Source organism: Leguminivora glycinivorella, chromosome 25 (genome assembly GCF_023078275.1).
Source record: "Leguminivora glycinivorella isolate SPB_JAAS2020 chromosome 25, LegGlyc_1.1, whole genome shotgun sequence".
Taxonomy (NCBI): Eukaryota; Metazoa; Arthropoda; class Insecta; order Lepidoptera; family Tortricidae; genus Leguminivora; species Leguminivora glycinivorella.
Genome location: NC_062995.1, coordinates 913,318 through 930,605, shown reverse-complemented (window position 1 = coordinate 930,605; position 17,288 = coordinate 913,318). Strand labels below are relative to the sequence as shown.

At 36.8% G+C, this 17,288-nt stretch overlaps 1 protein-coding gene across 1 annotated transcript; it reads left to right on the top strand.

The window, feature by feature from the left end:
* Positions 1-853: 853 nt before the first annotated feature.
* Positions 854-16,718, top strand: LOC125239412. The gene is made up of 9 exons (XM_048146983.1): positions 854-964; positions 2,735-2,970; positions 5,660-5,895; positions 7,022-7,430; positions 9,621-9,817; positions 10,234-10,716; positions 11,817-12,644; positions 13,737-14,210; positions 14,644-16,718. Exons 1-9 carry the CDS (start codon positions 954-956, stop codon positions 14,818-14,820), a joined length of 3,051 nt encoding a protein of 1,016 aa, XP_048002940.1. The 5' UTR covers positions 854-953; the 3' UTR covers positions 14,821-16,718.
* The last annotated feature ends 570 nt before the right edge of the window (positions 16,719-17,288 follow it).

Below are 17,288 nucleotides of genomic sequence, written 5' to 3'. Positions count from 1 at the left end.
GGCGACTTTTCGAAGCGACTTTTTGTCGCGACCATGGGCTAGTATGAAAGTGCGCACACCAAGCGACGCAACTTTTCATATAAATGCGAAAGTCGCCGAGCAACTGTGTCGTCCCGTGGGCGCGCACCCTTAGCACTATAATTATGACCACTTTTATGTCTTAACCCCTTATATTTTGGTCTTTATCTCATTGTATATGCTTTAATAAACTCACAAATTAGCCTTTTGTGGTATTTTTTTTAAGGAATTAAAGAAATTATTAAGTTTATATTAAAATAAAAAGTCCCTCAATTGATCCTGAACGTGTTGCCAACTTAAAAATATAGGTCTACATGATTTTGATGTCATACAATTATGTACTTTCACTGCATATACATACGATACAACTTTTTGGTTACATCTTATTTTATTGGTCTGCGGTCTGCATTGTCTATTGTTAGTGCATTTGTTTCAAAACAAATTACAAAAGAGTATTTTATTCTATGCGCTGAGACAGGCACTGGAGCTTCTCGTGTAAATTCTTATCTCTTTCCTGTGTTTATTTCATTTCCGCCATTAAAAATGATAATTGCACTCTATATTCATTAAATCGTTGATGGTAAAATGCTTGAAAACTTATTATTTATGTTGGATGTTCTGGTCTTTTCAATTATATCAATAGCGTGGTATTTTCTTTCAGCGTTTTTGTGCCACTATTCTGAAGAAGATCGGTGAGTCATTTATCAAATTTTTACATAGCAAACTTCTCATTAAATTTTTAGTAATTACTTTGGCAATTAGTCGTCGTAAGCATTTATTTTGGAGATGTATCTGTGGACGGAACGTCAGTTTAACTTATTTACATTCGTGCTGTGTTTGATAATAATAAGACTCTACATTCTCAATATATTAAGTTTTGAAGTGTGTTTTGTTTAACGTTACGTTTATTACGTTACAAGTTCAAAGTTGTTAAAATGGCGTCATGGTAGGTACAAAATGCGCGGTATGCAGTTTTAAAAGTTCCTAGAAATAAGTTTCGAGGTCTACCTACAAAGTATCGAACCTTATTAGACGTTTCTTTGTGCTTGTTTAGAAAAAAGAACGTAACCTCTAAATTCATTTGCCATTTTTCTTATGTATTGTGGTTATGGTAAGATTTTTATCCATTTTCACTTTAAATTACTTTCTAAGCATTAAAGTAGCAGTGTTTGATATAATATCTATTCTTTCTGAACTTTTCTGGAGGTCTAGACTTGTAAAGAATAGTGATGAATAAGGTTTTCTGTCATTTTTATTTTATAATTGCACAAATTACTAATTATTTACAAGACATGGTAACTTTTCCAGCAATTTCGGTGCAGCATGGTAGAAATAAAGGAATTCATACATGTGTTTTCTAGTTAGATGATCAATTAAGGCTCACTTTACTATTAGTCCTAATTAACTATTCCAACTGGGTTTGGCCATATTCCTTTAAAACAACAATGCTGCATCAAAATAGCCAGAAAAGTTAAAATGTCTGCTAATTACGAAATAACAATGCATAAGACAGTAATTATAATGATATTAAGTAATTAGTAAGCAAATACAAACAATCTTTATCTGTTGTGATTGCTATATTGTTAGATTGTCTTCAATTTAGTTAAGTTTTAAACCTTATAAGAAAGTTCACTGTGTACAAAGAGTATACAAGTTTAACCCCCTTATTTATAAACATACACTAAAGTTATTAAGCTGATAAAGTTCATTTGTCCCTTTCCGACAGAAAGGTACAAACAAACTTCATCTGCTTGATAATTTTAGTGAACATTTATGAACAGAGGGGTAAGTATATTGTAATATTTTAAAGTTCAGTGAGTTCTTCACAATTTTCAATATTTATTTATTATTTATGTCACAGTTTCGATTTCTTTCAACCCCTTATTTGCCAAGAGTGGCACTGAAACCTGAGTAGTTTCATGTGCTCTGCCTACCCCTTCATGGGACACAGGCGTGATTGTATGTATGTATGTATGTGTTATTTATTATTTGTATAATTCAGGCAGGCAGTTGAAAAAACAACTGATATGGCCTGTATCCTGGTATCTTTTTCTAGGTTTATCTCATATTATTATATTTGTCTAGTTTGTTCTTAAAACTGTTGATGTTGGGTGCTGAGACTACTTCCTCTGGTAGCTTGTTCCAAGGCGTGACTACTCTGTTAGCAAAGAAGTGTCTATGTGGGTTGTTGTTTGACATGCAGAGTTTCTGTAATCTAAGATAGATAGAATCTAGCGGGATGTGACTAGGCCAATAGAGAGACAGTAGCTAGTAAGTAAACCCTGACCAGAAATATATGACAATTGTCAGGAGGGCGCTGTTATTCCGAATGTATGCGGTGACAGTTCAGTATAGTATGAAGAAAATAGTTCTAATGAAATTCCGCAAGATGGCGCGTAGTTATAAATATAAATATTGGGGGACACCTTACACAGATCAACTTAGCCCCAAACTAAGCAAAGCTTGTACTATGGGTGCTAAGTGACGATATACATACTTAAATAGATAAATACATACTTATAGAAAACATCCATGACTCAGGAACAAATATCTGTGCTCATCACACAAATAAATGCCCTTACCGGGATTCAAACCCAGGATCGCGGCTCAGCAGGCAGGGTCACTACTGACTGCGCCAGGCCGGTCATCAAAGTTTATTTCTGGTCAGGCTTAATTAGTATACCTTTTCTATAACTACTCTGTTTTTATATTTCAGGGTTATGCCAAAGATATCTAAAGAAAACAAAGAAAAAAAATCCGATTACATAGACAACATACTGCTAAAAGCAACAGACTATACCATAGACAATGGTATATTTGGCCAAAACCAATATATAATTAATGGTAGAGTTTTTAAGGAGAATATTAAAGTTAGTAAATATAAGGAGTTTGAGTTGTACAAAGTGAAAATGGATGAATATGCTGATTCCTCGGGCGTGTCAATAGATGATGGTAAGTCATTAATATCTTAATAACTTAAAACAAGCAAATTCATTTTGATAGATAGAAATACACACAATTTAAAACACACAAATTAGGCTCAACGTAAAAAAAAGAGACAGAACAGTAAAATACAATTGAGAGAGTAAAAAAAAAACAATAACAAAAAAGAGAAAATAAAAAAGAAAATACATGCTGTATGCGTTGCAGCAGGACAAAAAGGTCGCGGCTCAGTGATACGCTTCACTCTTTCGACCGAAGCACTGATTTTCTGCTGGAACCCAGGTCACTATAGATTAGTTAAATTCTTGTATATTTAAACAGAAGAACAATGAAACAGCTGTAATCATTGATGAAATGAGTTCTGTGCGGGTTTTCGGGGGTGAAAAATCAATCTAGCTTAGTCTTTGGTCCTGGAAAACACGAATTTCGAGTTTTCACGTGTTTTTTTAGGGTTCCGTAGTCAACTAGGAACCCTTATAGTTTCGCCATGTCTGTCTGTCCGTCCGTCCGTCCGCGGATAATCTCAGTAACCGTTAGCACTAGAAAGCTGAAATTTGGTACCAATATGTATATCAATCACGCCGACAAAGTGCAAAAATAAAAAATGGAAAAAAATGTTTTATTAGGGTACATGTAAAGTGGGGGCTGATATTTTTTTTCATTCCAACACCAACGTGTGATATATTGTTGGATAGGTATTTCAAAATGAATAAGGGTTTACATAGAACGTTTTTTGATAATATTAATATTTTCGAAAATAATCGCTCCCAAAGGAAAAAAAGTGCGTCCCCCCCCCCTCTAACTTTTGAACCATATGTTTAAAAAATATGAAAAAAATCACAAAAGTAGAACTTTATAAAGACTTTCTAGGAAAATTGTTTTGAACTTGATAGGTTCAGAAGTTTTTGAGAAAAATACGGAAAACTACGGAACCCTACACTGAGCGTGGCCCGACACGCTCTTGGCCGGTTTTTATTTATAATAAAATATATCTAGCGAAGCTTTGTCACCCAGTTACTTAAATTTATAGTCATCATCATCATCCTGTCCCGGCCGGTTTCGGCCTCGGCGACTGAGTCTGTACCGGCACACCTCGGACACTGGCGATCAAATATATGAAAGAGGCGCGTTCCTAGCACACAGTCTAAGTCGTGTAGGTGAACGCGTACCATGCTTGTATGAGTGAAATATGACAGGTCGACTGTTCGCGTTTTTGACAGGCGGTAACTGTGAGGTAATCGAGAAGGGGTGAGCGGCTCTTTCAGCGGGGAGCGGGAGTGGCCATACTGCACGATGATGATGATGATGATGATATCCTGTTATCCCTCATCAGGGACATAGGGCTCTCAGAAGGGATTTCCATTGTTCGCGGTCCAGCGCGGCCTCCTCCAGCTCCGCCCAGCCGAGGCCAGCTGATGCCGCCTCTTTTTCCACTGTGCTTCTCCAGGTGGTACGTGGGCGACCTTGCCCTCTTTTTCCGGGAATTTTCCAGGTCAACCCTTGCTTGGATAGGTGGTTGTTTGGCCTTCGTAAAACATGACCTATCCAGCGCCATTTCCGCAGCAGAATTACTTTGTCTAAAGGGTTTTGACCAGTCAGTTCCCATAGTCTGATATTGGAGATGGTCCGTGGCCAGTAGACTCCTACGATTCGCCGCAAACACTTGTTTACAAACACCTGGAGTCTACTGGTTATCTCTTGCTTGACGGGCCATGTCTCGCATCCATACAGGAGGACCGACTTTACGTTAGAGTTGAAAACCCTTAGCTTAGTGCGGCGAGTGATGACTGTGGAAGTCCAGACTGGTTTCAACTGCGCATGTGCGGCGCGGGCTTTGTACTGTACGATAGTACTCTTTATTATACTGTGGTACCGGTTAGTGAGAGCGACGGTCGTGGGCTCTCAGGTGACTGACGTAGCCTATTTTGGCCGTTACCGAATTTATAGTTACACGATTGTTAAAAACAATAGTTAAATTAGACTTATATTGACCGGGATATAGACCGTGATTACCTTTTTGATTTTTGTCGAGCTTTGAGTTTTCCGTGATCATGATGCATGCAACTGCGTCGAAATATCGGGAGCTCGACAAAAATCAAAAAGGTAATCACGGTCTATATCCCGGTCAATATAAGTCTAATGAAAATAGTTAAATGTTGATCGAGTCTAAGGTCTTAACACACTAGAGCCAGAATAAACTAAGTTAGCACTGTTAGCAGCATTTTAGACAGCAGCGTTTTGAACGATCAACGATCACAGTATGGCCACTCCCGCTCACCGCTGAAAGAGCCGCCCACCCTCTCTCGATTACCTCACAGTTACCGCCTGTCAAAAACGCGAACAGTCGACCTGTCATATCTCACTCATACAAGCATGGTACGCGTTCACCTACACGAGCTTAGACTGTGTGCTAGGAACGCGCCTCTTTCATATATTTGATCGCCAGTGTCCGAGGTGTGCCCAAATTAAGCAAAGTACAGCAAAGTACAGTACTTGTACAGTCAGCAGCAGAAGTGCCGTAGCGGGCAAGGTGTTCACAATGATCCTAACACGCTCTTATTGTCTTAAAAATAAGATCGTATCAAGTTCATTTTGAACACCTTGCCCGCTACGGCACTTCTGCTGCTGACTGTATGTACTATGGGTATAAAAGAGACTTTCCACACTATCAAATTAATATTGTTTTCCATATTTCCAGACACCCACCTCCAACTGACCCTGGAACTGGTCCCGAACGGCTTCATCATAAATTCAAACGTGTTCCTTACTCATCAGCAGTGGCACACCATCCACCTTGTCTCCGAAGACTTTCATCGCTGTGCAGTGTGTGAGGTGTACTGTGATGCTACCAATCATATGGGTTGTAGCCAGCATTTAGAGAAAATGCAGAGATATAAACCGCTTCATAAGTATGATTTGACTATTACAAGGAAGGTGCGTACATTAAATAAATATTGGGGATACCTTACACAGATCAACTAATTACTTTCAATTAATTTCATCAATTAATTACTTTTAATTTAGTTATTTAGTTTTTTTGCACCTCCTAATTAGTTAAAGTTATGAATACCATTTTTCCACTACCCAAAGGTTGCCTGGAAGAGATCGCTCTTTAGCGATAAGGCCGCCTGTTGTTTACCTCTCTAATAAAATTTATTGTAATGTGTGTGTTCCTATGTACATTTCTGAGGTTGTGCAATAAAGTGGATTTGTATTGTATTGTATCAACTTAGCCCCAAACAAAGCAAAGCTTGTATTATGGGTGCTAAGCGACGATATACATACTTAAATAGATAAATACGTACTTATATACAGACTCAGGAACAAATATCTGTGCTCATCACATCACACAAATAAAATGCCCTTACCGGGATTCGAACCCAGGACCGCGGCTCAGCAGGCAGGATCACTACCGACTGAGCCAGACCGGTCGTCATTTTATCTCATTTAACACTATCGTCAATCTTCCTCTTTGCTTTAGCTACGGCTCAAGGGAGCCGGGGCTCTGACAACTAATCCTAAGATTTGGCATAGGCACTAGTTTTTACGTAAGTGACTGCCATCTGGGTATGTAGCCGAATGTAACGCTAAACGCTCGCAGATATCTATCTCTATCGCTCTTGTGTATTGGTGCGACAGAGCCAGAGACTACCTTACGCGGAGTTTCGTTTTCGTTTCGCCTCGTAGAAATGCCATTCGGCTATGGCACAGTACAATAAGGAATACTATCGTACAGTATGGCCACTCCAGCTCCCCACTGAAAGTGTCGCCCACCCCCTCTCGGTTACCTCACAGTTACCGCCTGTCAAAAACACGAACAGTCGACCTGTCGTATTTCACTCATACAAGCATAGTACGCGTTCACCTACACGAGCTTAGACTGTGTGCTAGGAACACGCCTCTTTCATATATTTCGCCAGTGTCCGAGGTGTGCTTATAGTCTCCAACGAGCCAACGGATGCCAAGTCGTCGCGATTTAACTTACCATCGTTGGTAATAATCAACTTCTGCCCCATTTGCACAATATATTACTCCCATGTGACGTAAACTCCTCTTTCAGATCAACAGTAACTACCACTGCGGCGTCTGCAATACAGTTTTCGACCAATCTCTCAAAAACCAGCATTATTCGAGCAAAACTCACGAAGACAAACTTCTATTCGCCATCAACAGAGTCTCCGATATCATGTACGATTTCAATATACATAACAATAACAATAATGAAAAAAAAGATTCGTACTACTTCAACATAAAACATAATCAAATAATTCATGAGCCAGAAATAGATGATGAAGATGATGAGATTATAGAGAACAAGTATTATAACTATGATGAGAATGATTGGTACCCGTTGAACGATGATTATAGTGACGATGATGAGCCCGCGCTGAATTTGGAGTTTTCTTACGCGGCTATGGCTAAGAAACCGAAGAGTGATGATTTGCCGGATGTTTTGGAGGTTGATTTAGGTAAGTTTTTTTTATACTACGTCGGTAGCAAACAAGCATACGGTCCGCCTGATGGAAAGCGGTCACCGTAACCTATGGACGCCTGCAACTCAAGGGGTGTCACATGTGTGCCAACCCATTAGAAACTTGTACACTCCCTTTTGCTGTGTTAAGTAGACAGCAAAAATGAGTTTACAAGTTCTAAGGGACCGGCCACATCAGAGCGTCGCGTGTCTCGGGGCGCGAATTACACTCAGGTGGCGTGGCGCGGACGTCCGTTGCGCGCCCCGAGACACGCAACGCTTAAGTGGGAACGCTGGCTTAGGAGGGTTCGGGTTGCCGACGACTCAAAGGACAATAGACGGAACAAATTAGTTCCGTAGATCCTTCCGTCACCAGCACACCGCACCCTCGTTGAGCTCTGGCAGCCTTACTCACCGGCAGGAACACAACACTACGAGCCCCAATGCAAATGATATCGTCTAGTCACATTTCAACGTGCGATATTTATTTCCGAAACTGGTATTTAAACCCAGACTGACTTTGATGATAAATGGAATACACGACACACTAAGCCATTAAAACTAGTTTAATCTTGCGCCGTACAAAATGCCCTAATGTTATATGTTTTAATATAATCATATCATAAAAATAACATATCTAAAGCAAAAAAATACGCCTAGTTCATATTTGAGGCATAATAGGTCGTCTATTTTAAATAAAAATAGTTTAGTAAGATTAATATTATACAATAATATTTTAAATTGAATTAATAATATTATAAGTCGTCTGATATGATATATGGCTACATAAAAAGGTAAATTCTGTAAAAAATATAATTATTCTACAACATTTTTATACCAAAATAGCAAGAGGTAAGTCGGTGCCTGAATCAGTGAGGAAAATTATAATTTCCAGTAACAATAGCGGCAAATCTACGTTTCAAAATATCCAAAGACCTTTTTTTGCCAAGATCTACGGCGCATACAATCATCCAGCATCAACTAAAACACGGAACCGTCTCCTGTTTAAATAAATCTGGCCGTCGAAGAATAACTGCCAAAGAGAAAACAGGATTTTGAGGAGCATCATCAGGAAAAATCGTCATGCAAGAGCAGGAGAACTTATCTAACTATGGCATGACGCGATCAAAATAAACATTTCAGTCGATACCTGAAAGACAGTAATGAAAATAATGGGCTTCGGTTTTCACACCGCTAAACAGAAACCATTACTTACTCAAAAGCAGAAAACTAACAGGTTGAAATTTGCACAAAAGTACAGAAACTGGACTGCCGATCAGTGGCGAAAAATAATATGGAGCGACAAATCCAAATTTGAGGTCATAGTTGGCGATGAACGAAGTAAAGTCATTCAAGATAAAGGAGATGCATTTCACAAAGACTGTCTTGAAGGCAAGGTGTAGTTTCCAGCATCTTTAAATGATTTGGGGCTGTATGTCGGCACAGGGTGTGGGATGTCTGCAATTTATAGATGGAACCGTCAATGCAGAGAAATACAAAAGCATCTTGGAATAGAGTTCACTACCGTCTATAAGAAAGTTCAAGTATATAAATGGATTTACTTTTCAACGAGATGGTGCCTTATGTCATACTGGCAAGACAACGATGGAGTGGCTGAAACAAAAACAAATTCCTACCATATCATGGCCATCCAGCAGTCCAGACTTGTCTCCCATAAAAACTTTGTAGTGGTAAATGAAGAAAAAGTTGCGAAAAGATCCTTCTAAATCCAAAGCTGATTTTAAGGAGAAACTTGTGGGTGTCTGGAATGGAATAACCCCTGAGGAGTATAGACAGTTGGTAGATACAATGCCGCTCAGAATTAAGGCCGTTTTAGATGCAAAAGGTGACGCCACCAAGTGGTAGTTGTTCTTTTCTGCATCGGCTACGCTGAAGACGAACATTTTTGCGAGTGTTACATTTGGTGAAATTATGTTTTTTTGTTTACTAGTGAGGAAAATTGTTAATTTATGTTTTGAATAAATAAAATATGCATTATAAGCTCTCTTGTTTTTATGTTACATGTTCTACTAATCATCTAATTCATCCTGAATTTTGAGGTCGAAGTTAGGACATAATATTTTTTTCATACTAGACGATATCATTTGCATTGGGGCTCGTATGAGTAGGGTCTAGTGTTATTTGACTGGTTTTCTGTGTGTGTATTTATTTTTTATTTATTTTTCAGGTAATAAAAAAGTGACAATTAAATTCAACTCGTGGAACATGCTGATCCGTCCAATGGCCAACCGTTTCTACTGCATGGCGTGCAAGGAGCTCGACCATATACGGAAGAGGGCTGAACACTGCAACAGCGAGGGACACTTGGCTAGGCTCAACGAGTGCACCGTGGTTGAGGAGTATGAGAAGCATTTTGTGAGACGGGTAAGTTTTGTGGTCATAGGTTCGAATCCCCGGTAAGGACATTTGTGTGATGAGTGCAGATAGTAGGTCCGCTTTGACAACCAATCCCAAGATTTGGCGTAGGCACTAGTTTTTACGAAAGCGACTGCCATCTGACCTTCCAACCCGAAGGGTAAACTAGACCTTAGTGGAATTAGTCCGGTTTCCTCGCGATGTTTTCCTTCACCGAAAAGCGACTGGCAAATATCAAATGACATTTCGCTCATAAATTCCGAAAAACTCATTGGTGCGAGCCGGGGTTCGAACCCGCGACCTCCAGAACGAAAGTCGCACGCACTTATCGCTAGGCTACCAGCTCTACCATGGGGTCACATCACGCGGCGGTTCGTCTTCGTTATTTTAATATTGCTGCTTTAAATATTGATCTCTTTCCGCAGGTGGACGACAAATGCTACCACTGCGGTCATTGCAACAACCTCCAACTCATCAACGTCATGGACGACCACATTCGCTCCGTCCACAATCACCCCACAACCGTCTCATCTCTCCTCAACTCTCCCCACAAGAAAATCATACACTCCACACCCACGAAAAAAGAAAAAACTGAAGTTGCTAATATAAATGAGAGTAATATAAGCCCCGAAGTGATCAAAATAGATCCAGCGAAAGTCTTCGAAGGCTTAAAAGCAGCGAATACTAATCTGGATGACATAATAATTTGTACTTTTGGTAGTACACTTAAGATATCAAAGTTAGCGTTTAATATAATATGCCAAGGGGAGAATGATTATTACTGCGGTATATGTGAGGTTAATATAGACAAGGGGGCGCTGAGGGGGCACTTGAGCGACGCGCGGCATCTCACCAAGCTGGTGCATACGCCGTTCATACACGCGTTCAATGTGCATCTGTTCAGAGAGGTGAGATATTTTTAACTCTAAATAACACATAAAGCACGTACACCCATCTTAAAGGCCGGCAACGCACCTCCAACACCTCTGGTGTTTCGGGTGTCCATGGCAGTGATCGCTTACCATCAGGTGACCAGTCTGCTCTGTTGCTAAAAAAAATGGTTCATTACGATACAAGTGCGGAAAAGAAGTTCGGAACGAGTGGCGATAAATTAACACACTATCGCAGGGAGTGTATTAAATACATATGAATTACGAATTTCCTCTTCGTACGTGTATCGTTACAACGTTTTTCAGTACATATGACACTCTGAAGTTTGTACCTGAATTACCTGATAAGAAATGAACCGCACTAGTGCGAGCAAAAAGTGTCGATTTAAAGCACTCCCTTCAGTAACTTTTTATTATATTGCCACCTGTTTCGAACCTTTTTTTCCGCACTTGTGTGAAAGTATGATGTTTATAAACAATCTGTGCCATCAAGGATGATTTATATAGGATGGACAATCTTCATACTAAGAATCGTACCTCAATTTTTAGTGCCAGCTATTAACCCATATATGCCCATAGGGTCATTTTCGACCCACTGCTGAAAATACGCTACTACTCATTAAAATAAGTAAATAAAAAAGTAAAGTAAAAAAAAAATGTTTTGGGCATATACTATATATACTATCATAACTACACTGATGATGCCTAGATTTTTTTTTTTTTGACGTGATATCACGATATTAAAATAAAGAAGCATGTCAATTATTCTTATAAAAAATAAAAACACGCAAAAATATTTGGGGAAAATATGATTTTGGCCACTTACAGGCTGCGAAACAGCGCCATCTAGTTTTAAGCCTAAAAGGCCCATACATTTCAGGGGTACGCTTTTTTGTATGGGCTTTGTCAGTCCCGGTATTATATCGTCCTTGGTGCCATCAAATAAAGATGTACATTTAGCTTAGACGCGACTACACAAATGACTTTTGATTTATTTGTGTTTTTAATTTTCATGTGATGGTCAACTCTATTTTAGAACAAATCTAGGCAAACTTGTGTAAGACATACACACACGTTTATACATTTCTCTCCATTTTAATTTAACCTTTTTTTTTCAGATTCGCGACGCTCTTCACTGTGGCCTATGCAACGAGCTTGTTCAAATAATGCCAGAATTTATAATAAAACATAAATACCTCGAAAAACATATTGTAAGCCTCCACAGAGCTCTCGGCTATTTCAACAATGACCTATCAGCGGCTAAAAATGGCACAAATGTTAATAATGCTATACCGAAACCAGCAGAAATACCTAAAATGATAACTACAAATGATATAACAAGTAATGTTAATACAGCTAACGGTATCCAAAAAGTACCTGTAATGAATAAGAATGTTCCTTTAAATAATATACCGTTACCAAATATAGTTAATAAGATTGTACCTGTTAGTAAGAATATAACTATAACCACTGTTAATAGTAATAAAAATGAAAATACAAAGATAGAAGCTACTAAAAATGTCAAAAATGGACATATTGCCAAAGACAATACAAAAGTAAATACAGATAATAAAGCAGTAAATGTCAAAAATGGTTCAAATAAAGAAAATCTAAATTTGAACAAGGAAGCAGATATATTTAAAAATGAGGAATTTGTGACTGTAAAGAATGGTGTCAAAGACGAACTGCCTGACGATTTAGACGATTCTTACATCGAAGATTTTGATTTAGAAGAGCATGTTTATTTAAAACTTGGTACTAGTTATATAAAGATTAGTAATACTGCTTACAATTCTCTAGTAGATGTGGGCGATGGTAGTAAATACTGTTTTGTGTGTTCCACTGCAGTGTGTGAATTGAGCAAACATGTTGAGAGCCGGGGCCATATGGATAATATGGACAAGTTCAAGTTTGTGGATAAGTACAATGAAGATCTTTTGAGACAGGTAAGCAGTTTTTTTTAAAGAAATTCTTACACAGATTGACTGAGACCCACGGTAAGCTTAAGAAGGCTTGTGTTGTGGGTGCACAATGATGTATACTAGCTTTTATATTATAAATGGGAAAGTGTGTGTGTCTGTTTGTCCTTCTTTCACGCCAAAACTGAGCGACGAATTGACGTGATTTTTTAAGTGGATATAGTTGAAGGGATGGAGAGTGACATAGGCTACTTTTTGTCTCTTTCTAACGCGAGCGAAGCCGCGGGAAAAAGCTAGTATTATGTATATCGTTGTCTGAGTACCCACAACACAAGCCTTCTTGAGCTTATAACTCAGTCAATCTGTGTAAGAATGTCCTATATACACCGTGTTTCACTTAACACTAAAAACCTGAAAACAGTTTGTTCAGAATCGAGAGTAGAATCGATTCAGCTATATCTTGATGGGGGTAATATTTTTATTTAAATTTGTATTATTAGTTATTTTTTACGTGCCTATTCTATTGTACTCGTAAGACAACATTGTGTATATCGCATTGCTAGAGGTTGTTTACCTTTTTCAGTATTTAGGGGTATTAATACTGGCTGGTTACTTGGACGATTATTTTTTCCGCTACTAGTTTGACGTTGTTTGTCAGTTTAATCTTAATGTTTATCATAAGTCATAACAAATTGAACTCGTACCTAATTACAACTTTGTCATTTTAAACATTGGGTTTAAATTTGATTACCTGTCCAATTTGAAGTTTACTGTGACAAAGCTTTAAAGTGTTTTACAGTGACATCTTAGCTGTCTATTGGTAAACCTTATGTCGTTGCAGTAACGTACACAAATAAATAGTTTTGTGGTTTATGGTGGAAGTTAGCAATTATTTTATTGAGTGTAGAGCTAAAAGTCAAGTAGAGCTGTACAAAAAATTAAAAATTCAATTAAAAAAAAGTAACCATCAGATTAAAAGATGAATACTCTAGATGAGTTTAAAAAAATAAAAATCAGTTGGGGTGTCTGAGGTTTTGAGTGTTACCGGAAACACGGTGTATTGCATAGTTAGAAAAAGTCACCATGTACCATATATGGAACATATTTTTTTTGTTCCAGTTTTACCTCATGTACCACTGCAGCATCTGCAACGTAGTGATCACCAGAAAGCATCTCCACCAACACCTCTCGTGGCCAACACACGCCCTCCAAACCGAGAACACTAAAATATCATCCAAAAAACGAAAAAATGAAATCAAAACCGGCACGAGACAAATCACCGTCACTACACAGAAGGAAAATATCTATCTTAATGAAAAAGAGACTGATATTAAAATATATAAGAATATAACTATAGATAAGGAAAAAATACAGGTTAAGAGACAAAATAAAATAGTGATTTTTAATGATAATGTTTTAAAAGTGCCCTTTGATTTTTGGCATGGGTTGAGTGAGATACCTAACGGGTATAAGTGTAAGGTTTGTCAGAGTGATTTCGATGAGAATGAGTTTGGGCTACATGTGGGGAGTGAGTGGCATAAGGGGCATTTGGAGAAGATTGAGAAACAATATTCTCCGGCGCTGATCAGAAAGGTAATTATTTGTTTGTTTTTTTTTATTTGTTATTAGTGGTATGAACTATAGAACATGCAAACCTCTTTAATTTTAAACAATATCTAAAAAAAGTAGTGACGAAATGTGACTTGAATGAATAGCCAAGACGCCAATAATCTGTGAAATGTTTCGAGCGGGTTAAACAAGTTTGCCCCTTTGTAAAACAATTGTACATTACGCTACAAGTGCGGAAAAGAGGGAATTCTTGACTCCTGTTGATTTAAATTCCCTCTTCGCACGTGTATATTACATATTGTCTTTTCAATTTTTGACTTAGTTTTGTAATGGCAACTAGTGCGGTAATGTAGCGCCATATGTACTGTAAAGGACTTTACGCTTTTTATGGAAAGCCATAAGTGTATAAGTCAGATATATATCCCACGATTATTTGTATATAACCTCTAATTTTCAGATAAACGACTCAACCCTAAACTGCGTGATGTGCAACACAGAAGTGACCAACAGAAAACACATCGTCACCGAGCACATCCAGGGCAAGAAACATGTCAAGCACTATGACAATATGCTTAAAGAGAGCTCCGGCGCCAATAGCTATGCCGACTGCGACCAAGATGTTGTTATGCTGTAAAAAAATGTGCCACATTTGGAACAAAAACGTGTTCCATATTTGGTACATTTGTAACATTATCAAGTAACAATTGTAACAATATTTAAAACTTTATCAAGTTTCGAAGAGAGCTTTGGTTGCATTTACGAACAAGGTGTTATGCGATAAATAGTACAAAAACGTGTTCCATATTTGGTACATTTGTAACATTATCAAGTAACAATTGTAACAATATTTAAAACTTTATCAAGTTTCGAAGAGAGCTTTGGTTGCATTTACGAACAAGGTGTTATGCGATAAATAGTACAAAAACGTGTTCCATATTTGGTACATTTGTAACATTATCAAGTAACAATTTTAACAATATTTAAAACATTATCAAGTTTCGAAGAGAGCTTTGGTTGCATTTACGAACAAGGTGTTATGCGATAAATAGTACAAAAACGTGTTCCATATTTGGTACATTTGTAACATTATCAAGTAACAATTGTAACAATATTTAAAACTTTATCAAGTTTCGAAGAGAGCTTTGGTTGCATTTACGAACAAGGTGTTATGCGATAAATAGTACAAAAACGTGTTCCATATTTGGTACATTTGTAACATTATCAAGTAACAATTTTAACAATATTTAAAACATTATCAAGTTTCGAAGAGAGCTTTGGTTGCATTTATGAACAAGGTGTTATGAGTTAAACGGTACTTAAAAATATGTTTGATCTAAAACAATATATGTGATTCCTTTTACAGTAGAAGGAAGAGTACAGCTATTTAGACTGTGATTTTAAAGTGATATGTGAATCTTTATTTTTATTTGTGCCATATTTGGGACATATCCATGTGTATTAAATTCGAGATTTAAGACAATTATGTTATGACATAGAGTATAGATACGTTGCTGTCAGGGTATATTAAGAATACAGTTAAGGTTTGATAAATTTGCCTTTCCATTAGAAGAGTTCTTACTACTCATGTCCAATACGGATCTTTTTAGCATAATTTTAATGAATGTAGTTAAAAAAATGACCTTATCACATTTGACGCATAAGGACACTTCTAAAGCAACAAATTTTTACATGTGACATATTTAGAACGCACTGTTTTCTTACTACAATTGTTTTAAGGATAATAAAAAATTACTTGCTAATAATATTAATTTCTGCTCATATATTTGAAATCTTTCTGAAACCCTAAAATAGTATATAAAATGTACAAATGATTTGTACATTTAAGGTTTATCGACCCATAGGAAAAAAAAAATTCCCGTCTTTTTTAGTGACAAGATTTGCTCGACCGTCGTATACCATAATTTTATCTTTGATTTTTTATTATTAAAGTACATTTAAGTTTATTCTTTTTCAATTGTTCTAGTTGCATAATGATTATTTTCCAATTTATATGTTAAGAATACTTTCCATATTCAATTCTTTATACATGGTTAAGTTTTAGTTCGAAAATAAATCTAGCAGAGGTTTTTAAATTTCTTTTGTTTAATTTGATTAAAACAATTGATATTTTATTTTATTCCTTTGCTCAAAGATTTAATTTCAATAACATGATTATTATAATATGTAAGTTGCAAAAGTTAGTATTTTTGTATTAATCTGATATTTTCTTAGGGTATAAGTGACTATAAAAAATAGAAATAAGTATACAGGTTGTCAAAACTTGTTGACCTATTTCGATAAAATAGATCTATATATTAGAAATTTTCTAATGCAAAATTACTAATATTATAAGTTTAATATTTTATATGAAACAGGTATATCAAGCACAATGTAGTCAAGGACGTAGGTAGTTGAGCATTTCTTTTTTTGCCATTTTTTTTTATTGTTTTAGTTAATTTTAGGTCAATTGTACTCAGAATCACGAGTACTTTCAATCTCACTGGGAGACAAAGTGTCCTAGATTTCCATACATTTTTGTTACTTTCCTCTTTTCTTACCCCATACAACATGTATGGAAAATGGTAACAAAATAAGAGAAAATAGTATGGGCTTTTTTTTTAACTACATTGAAAAAGCTAGTAATTCTGAGTAGAAATAGCATATTTTTTTCACAACTTTTCACATTTCACAAAAGTGGCAAAAAAAAAATGCTCAGTTAAGGTTTTTTTTGATGCCAGCAAAAATGTTGAGTGTGTAGACACTTTTGGACACTTCGAACGTTTAGCTATTACTTTGGCTGTGGCGTTTTATATTTGTTATTTTTATTATGTATAATATTTGCCTACTGTGTTTGTCTTTTACAGAAGACTTTTCAGTTAATTGTTTGCAAAAGAGATTATTGTAATTTCCAAATTTTAAGCTTTAATTAAATATGTCATCAAACAAAATGTTTTTATTTTATATTAACTCCTGAATCGCCGTTGTCAAACGTTAGTAAAATACAGTCCTAGTTGTGACATATATGGGACAAGAATTCGATGTGTTAAAAGCACACTACAGATACACTGGCGATCAAAAATATGAAAGAGGCGCGTTCCTAGC